General features: G+C 40.0%; 1 protein-coding gene across 1 annotated transcript in view; it reads right to left on the bottom strand.

Annotated features, from left to right (window-relative positions):
- LYN (LYN proto-oncogene, Src family tyrosine kinase) overlaps positions 1-7,606 on the bottom strand; it is a 47,867-nt gene that overhangs the window by 3,253 nt on the left and 37,008 nt on the right. Inside the window, 3 exon segments of the mRNA XM_010708948.3 lie at positions 3,894-4,025; positions 4,967-5,092; positions 5,095-5,119. Of these exon segments, the coding sequence (XP_010707250.2) occupies positions 3,894-4,025; positions 4,967-5,092; positions 5,095-5,119 (283 nt within the window).

Raw genomic sequence — 7,606 nt, 5'->3', positions numbered from 1 at the left:
GGCAATTTCCTCTCTCCTCTTCCTCGTACTATTTGCACTGTGCAAAAACATCAGCTCTGCTGAGTTTTGTTTTGTTTCCCAATTATTGTTCTCTATTCCTTTTCTCAGAAAAAGAACTACCAGCAGTGCAGCTTCTATCTCATTTGCCTCTCAAGGACCAGTCCTGTGAGAGTGGCCTGCTATCAACTGTACACTCCTCCTCTTGTTTCCTTCTTATTTTCCTCCTTTCAGGTCCTTGAGAACTTGATTCAGAGTGATTTGATCACTTATGCTTAGAAGGCAATCCTTCACATGCCCGGGCCAACAAGAGAACTGCTTCCTACCTTTCAGCTGCCCCTTCCTCTGTACAGTTTGTGCAACCCAATGAATAATTATGCCAGGACCATCTTTTCCAAAACACAAGACTCTAAGCTTTCTACATTTCAGGGAATGCCATTTCTTCCCCTGATGACACCTGTGGGAAGCACCTGTGTTTCAGCCTGGATCTTTGCCTCTATCAGTGAGAACTTTATCTATACTGAGAAGGGTATTCCAGCTGCTGGCTGTTCCTCAGCCTGAATGCTGCATGCAGGCAGTTCTGCCCAAGACTCCTGCTCTCCAGCAGGGGCATGGGATATTTTCACAGAATACAGAGTTACTGCAATATAGACAAAGCAAAGCCAAAATAAATACAGAAAGCAAGAAGTTTAGAATGTACTCACTGAAATAGTTGGTCATATTATGCAAAGCCTTAGCTAGCTACAGCACATGGGGACTGCTGCTCCTAGGCTTTTGTGTTGAACAGGACCAATGCTGGGAGTTAAAATAACTTTTTGGCTTGTGCTTAGATCTACTGTCTTTAAGGAATAATCACTACATGCTGAATGCCAAGGACAAGTAATGCTTTAGTTAACTTACTTAGGCAGTTAGTTATTTAACAAATATTTTTTCTTCAAGTTCAAAAGACAAAACTGAAAAGCCTTTTGTCACTATTTCATACTAAATACACAATGAACATCCTTGAACATGTGTTTTCTTAGAAACAAAACAAGAAAACCCAACCAAAACAGCTTACCTATCTACCCTAAACTCCTTGTAGTACTCTCAAACTAGCCACTCGTACAACTTTTCCATTTCTTTTTTCCAGCAAGAATTACCAAAACTACATCCTAGTCAGTAAATGACACACATTTGTTGCATTTGTGTTATGCTTACACACTTATATGCTATAGTGGACCAACTCTAGATTTTGTATAGGTCTGTTTTAATTTACACTGTGGTTCCTGCTAAGCTTCATACATAGAGACAAGATTTCAGATGATAGAGCCCAGGAAATGACGTGAACACAGCAGTATGGAGGAAGAATCCCAGTGCATAGAAAGTAAATAGTGCATCTTGTGAAGAACAGCTGACATAATTGGAATGCAAATGTGTCTGTTTCCAATATTTGACATACTGTATAATCACCTGAAAATTAATTTTTAACAACCAATTCAACTTCCTTGCCTACAGATCTGTGCCATATTTCAGAGGTAGTTCCTGAACCTATCGCCCCATTACCTCCTTTGAGTTTCTCTGGAAGAAAAACAGCTGTAGGAATTTAGGAACAAAGATCACAAAAGCTCCATCTTTTTTGTCTGGAAATGCTTCCTACCCAGTTGTCTGATTAGATTTTCTTTGCTAGCATAAATCACACCCTTTCAAATGCAGCTTTATGCTGAAAGCTTGCTAGTTGCTGGAGGTACTTCAGAATATTATTTTCAATTATTGAGTGTTCCCATTAGAATTGAAAAATCCATTTACTGTTTCTGCCCCAGTGGTTGCTAGTTACATCCTATAACTTACTCTTGCCATGCTGGGGTAGTTTGCCCAAACTGGTCACATTTCTTCATGTGAAATAAATCGGTCATCCACTTATTTTGCTGTCCTAATGGTTCTTCAATGTTAACTTTCTGTCTATTAGGTGACTTGGTTTACTCTTTTGTTTCAAATAGACATGTATCCCTCTGGCAGCTTAATGCAAACAAGGCCTGAGAATTACTGAAAACATTCAGTATGCAGTCTAGAGGCTTCTCCACCAAATTGCTGTCTGACAAATGAATCCACAATGTACAGCTTATTTATCATACTCATAAAAATGTTTCCATAACAAAAAAAAAAAATACTGCCCAGACTTCCCCTAGAAGAAGAATTTTCCCACGGTAGTACAGCAGTACAGTGTTGTACCAATTGATTTTGTTCTTAAACTAAAAATAATGATAGATTTTACAGAGCTGAAGAGACAGCAGGCTTAGCTGCAGGTTTAAGTACTGGTTTGGGTTTTGTGTTTTCGTAATGTTGGTTTCCAGGTGAGCTTGTAGCTTTGCTCAGGGAAGGATAAACTTCAAGGCATTCAGAAATAAACTTAGGAAGCCATCTCAGCATGGGCCAGTGTCTGGATACATGGGCATGTGCTAATGGGAAGTAAAGTATTCCAGCTGTGGGAAGAATCACACCTTACCTTGGTGCATACAGCTTCCATCTGATCTTTCCTTGGGGACATGAGCATTTTTCTAGAGTAGGTCTGGGAGGACCTGCTACTTAGGCCATATTTTATATCCCTTGCCTAAAAAATTACCCTGAGCATATGTTTAAACATTTAGTTGTGTAAGCATCACCTCTTGTAGTTGAGGAGGTTGCTCTTGAATTTAAGTGCTTCTCTGGACTGGAGCCTTGCAGATCCATCAGATTGTCTGTTTTGGCTCTACCTCTTGCATGGAAAGCTGATATGTTCTTCCCTCGCATAACGTAAAGATGGCTGCCATCACCTTTTCCCCTGCTGCTTGAGTCTCATGTGAGGACCTGCATCACCATGCCCAGAAGTGTTAAGTCTTCTCAGTCACTAAGTTCTATCCCCTTGACGTCTCCCTTCACTGCCTGCCAACTGCAGGATTCTAAGGCTTCTCAGAAGTTACTCCGTCTACTAAGTGGAGGTGAGCATTACAGGTGAATACAGCTGTAATTGCTCCCTTTGTCCACAAGATAGGAGAATTCAGGTTAATTTTTTATAATGTCAGTAAGCTTGAGTGCAGTCTGCTTTCTCCTAGCTAATCAGCTGTGCCTGAGATGCAACAGTTTTCTATGCACAAATATCCTTTACCCAAGCTGTTTCTCTGTGTTGGAAACATTAGTAGATATTTTGTTTAACAGAAAGAAAAATGAAACAAAGCACCAAACCATTTCCCGGCTACATAATGTAGCCATTATCAATGTCCTCACTGGGACCTTGTATCTGAACCATAGGAAACAAGTGTAACTACTCCTAGTGGTCTATCAACACCTTGCTTTAGGCTCACTTTTCTTATTTGTTTAAATTAGCTAACGCTGACAAAATATTCGAGCCTATTCGCTTGTGAAAGCACACTTTCTTAGTACTTTCCAATATTACATAAAACAAAACAAAACAAAACAAAACAAACAAACAAAAAAAAACAGCGGCTTATGTAGCAGCTCAGTGGTAACTACTGATCATCAAGTCCAACCACAACCTAACCATAGTACCCTAACTCCCTCCACTACCCTACTCTAAATCATGTCCCTGAGCACCACATCCAAACAGTTTTTAAACACATCCAGGGATGGTGACTCAACCACCTCCCTGGGGAGCCAATTCCAGTGCTTAAGAACCCTTTCAGTAAAGAAGTGTTTCCTGATATCCAACCTGAACTTACCCTGGAACAATTTGAGGCCATTTCCCTCGTCCTGTCACCTGTCACCAGTGAGAAGAGACCAACCCCCGCTCTATGCTGGAAGTACCTTTCAGATTTTGGAAGAGAGCAATAAAGTTTCCCGTCAGCCTCCTTTCCCTGGGTATTTTATTCACCTTTTAACATTGAAGTTTAAATACAGAGAAACAGTATCAACATACTCCATACCTGGATAAGGAATCTTTCCATATGTAACTATTTCATACAGAAGAATCCCAAATGACCATACATCAGACTTAATAGTGAAAGATCCATAGTTAATCGCCTCTGGTGCCGTCCACTTAATAGGGAACTTTGCACCTAAAAAACAATGCAGTTTCAATCAGTCAAAGGCAATTTCTTTTTCCACATGGAGGAATTCAATGACACATTTGCTTTATTCCATACTTTCACATCATGTGCCATTTTGTCAGGATGTCCTGCTGCTGTCTGTTACACAACAAATGTAATGGAACACTGGCAGGAAGGTTCAGCCCCTACTGCCATGTCACCAACATAATGAAACGGGAGGCATTATTTTTGGATCACCCCTCATACGTGGCACTTTTTGCCTCTCCAGCATTGTGACTTTTTGCTACAATGGCAGTATGCATTCTCCTTTCTGCCCAGTTGTCAGGGAAAAAAAAAAAAATCATCTTACGATTCCCATCAGGTGGAACTTCACAAGACTTTAACTAACTTTTACCATTTTAAAGAAAGCCAGTCTAGCTTCAGTGTGCATTTTAACTTATTTCAATGTGTATTTTAACATATTTTACATTCAGTTATTTCTAAACAGCCACTGCTTAAAAAGATAACCAGTTTTGCAAAAGGTTCTCGCAACAACTGCAACTGCTTCCTTTCTGTAGAGGAAAGCTGGTGCATATGGCACTTAGAATGTGAAGAAAAAGTAATTCATAGTTTTTCAGCATTTAATTCAGTGGGATGGAAGCTGTATAATATATATAATATATAATATAACATATAATCAATTTGTTCAATTTAGAAAGAAGAAATGTGTGCATTTCCTAACTTCCTTTAAAAGGAGGAAACTCCATATATATATTTTGTAAATTAAGTTTTCCACAAGCCTGGGAAGCACAGAAAGATTATTTGTTTCCTTATTCTTTTTAAAAGTTTAAAATACTGCCTCTAGGAAGTTGTTATGGCATTTTCTGTCCTTGGTGACCATATTATTTTTAGGTACAGGCCCACTGCCTTCCAGAGGTTGAAGTTTTAATGGCAAACATAAAAGTACGTACCTTCTCTTGCTGTATATTCATTGTCTTCAATGACTCTAGCTAGTCCAAAATCAGCAATTTTGCACATCAGTAAGTCTGAAACCAGAACATTAGCTGCTCTCAAGTCTCGATGGATGTAATTTTTCTTTCTATGTATGCCATCCCTTCTGCAATCTGTTTCAAAAGGAACAAATATTTTGGTATTACAACACTATACAGTACCATCAACAGCCTGGCCCCTCTGTTTTTTCAATTACTCAGCAAAGTCACATTCATTTATTCACTGCCAGTAGAGAGACAGATGTTCTTTTAAGGTTTGATTAAGCAACAATGCAAATAGTTAAAAACGAAAACAAGCAAACAAAAACCCCCACCAACTTTCTAATCATCTGCTTTCAGCCTGGGCAATTACGAAACAGTTACTAAGACAAGTCAAATAACTTACGTTTATCTTCCCTTGCAGCATCACCTACTTGCTCATACATGAGGAACATTTGGCATCAGCAAGCATTCAGATACTATCATAGGTAAATTTCATTCGCGTTTCACCAACCCAAGTTATTTTCCAAATCAAATTAAAGGTGATAAATGACCTCAGAATATACATTGGGGTGATTATTTCAGTGCTTGTCCAGACTGCTCTTTTTAAATCCACTGAAGAAAAATGTGTTGCTTTTCAACGCATTTTTGAATGAAAGAAAAGAAACTGAAACAAATAGTTTCTCAGCTCAGAGCAGTAGGTCTTACATGTGGTTAGTATGCTGTCCAAAAGCTTAATAGGAAAAAAAAAAAATAGTGTTTGGGAACTGTCAGTATTTCTCTTCCTTGTGAGATTGCTGGTAGGTTGTTCTCAAGCAAGGCCTGCAACCTAACCTTTGCTACAGATCCTACCCCAGAATGACTAGAGGCAACAGGTCTTTGCCATCCACATGGCTTGGGGAACACAGAATCACAGAATCGTAGGGGTTGGAAGGGACCTCCAGAGATCCCCGCCAAAGCAGGTTCCCTACACCAGGTAAGCACAAACACAAAAGCTCTCAAGAATCATAGAATGGTTTGGGTTGGAAGGAACCTTTAAGATCATCCAGTTCCAACCCCCTGCTAAAGGTAGGGATATCTCCCTCTAGGCCAGGCTGCTCAAAGCCCCATCCAGCCTGGCTTTGAATGCTTCCAGGGAGGGGGCATCCACAACTTCACTGGGCAACCTGTTCCAGTGTCTCACCACCCTCACAGTAAAGAATTTCTTCCTAATATCTAATCTAAATCTACCCTCTTCCCGTTTAAAGCCACTTCCCCTCATCCTGTTGCTATCTGCCCTAATAAAAAGTCCCTCTCCAGCTTTCCTGTAGACCCCCTTCAAGTACTTCATCACTCTTTCATCACTTTGTTAATGAAGCAGAAGCAAAGCAAAAGTCCTTTTCCAGTCCTGGTCCCTACTGTACTCAGACATGAGCTCCTTCCTCTCCATCACAGCAGAACTCAGGTACATGGGTGCCTCTCATTGCCAGAGCAGCACGTTTCAGCTGTACAGAAGAGCAGGCACGAGCACCCGACCAAATTTTAAACAAACATGAACACCACTTCTGCTCATGCATTTCTCAAAAGTCCCCGAGGGGTACAACATACATACACACCACTACCACTTACAGCACTGAAACCGCACTGCCTTCATTCCTCTTTTTCAGTTGAAGCAATGGAAAATACAGCTACTTTCCTTCTCACCTTCCACTGCAATGGTTTTCTTACAAGCTGACAGACAGCCACTTCTGCAGGGCAGTCTTTAATTTCACTTACAGAACACAAAGGGGTGCTCACGCTAAACCAGGAAGAAACTGATGATGAAGAGAGTGAAGAAAATCTGCATTTCATATTTTCTAGATATAAGTCAAAGGTATTTTATGATGAAGAAAGAAACTACTTATGAATAACTGCTGCAGACTGTCCTGCTAGAGACTCAAAGACATGTCACAAAATGGAAGAGTAGTATTTGGTTTTCTCCTCCAAATACAATTATTTGGGTCTGGGGAGGAAGGAGACGTGAAAGTAAAGGTTTTGCATTAAGATCTATGCTGAAATTGGACAGACCAGCTTGGCAGGTAGAACTGTAATGCAGACAAGTGCACCAATGTCAATGTGAAAATACAGCAACCATCATGAAGGAATTGACTTTCCTTGCACAGATGCGACATTTAGACTGGCTGCTGACTGGGGTGTAAAGAACCACCTCAGGAAAGAGAAGGTGGTGATGATGGCATTTAGTTTCCACACCCAGCCAAGCAAAGCCATCGGAAAGCCTGGAGTTTTATTTTTCTTCTTTGTGCCAGAACAATTGAAGACTTCATCTGATTAGTCACAGATTAAGAATGTGATAGCAAACAATTCATTACATTTTCAGCGAATACAAATTGCGCTCCCGTGAAATTCCAGGACAACAGTTTTTAGTGCATCCAATCAAAGGAATGCAATGAAGCCATGGATGTACAAACATTGGAGCAGACAAATAATAATAATAATAATAATAATAATAATAATAATAATCCCAAATAGGAAAAGAAATAACATGCAGGGAGTTTTGAATGACAGAAGAAGGGGAAGCACAGCATTCAACAGCTGAATACAAGCATCCAGGTCATGTTAAGCCTTTCCAAGTGACAAATGAAC

Source organism: Meleagris gallopavo, chromosome 3 (assembly GCF_000146605.3).
Source record: "Meleagris gallopavo isolate NT-WF06-2002-E0010 breed Aviagen turkey brand Nicholas breeding stock chromosome 3, Turkey_5.1, whole genome shotgun sequence".
Lineage (NCBI taxonomy): Eukaryota > Metazoa > Chordata > Aves > Galliformes > Phasianidae > Meleagris > Meleagris gallopavo.
This window is presented reverse-complemented; position numbering and strand designations above follow the sequence as displayed.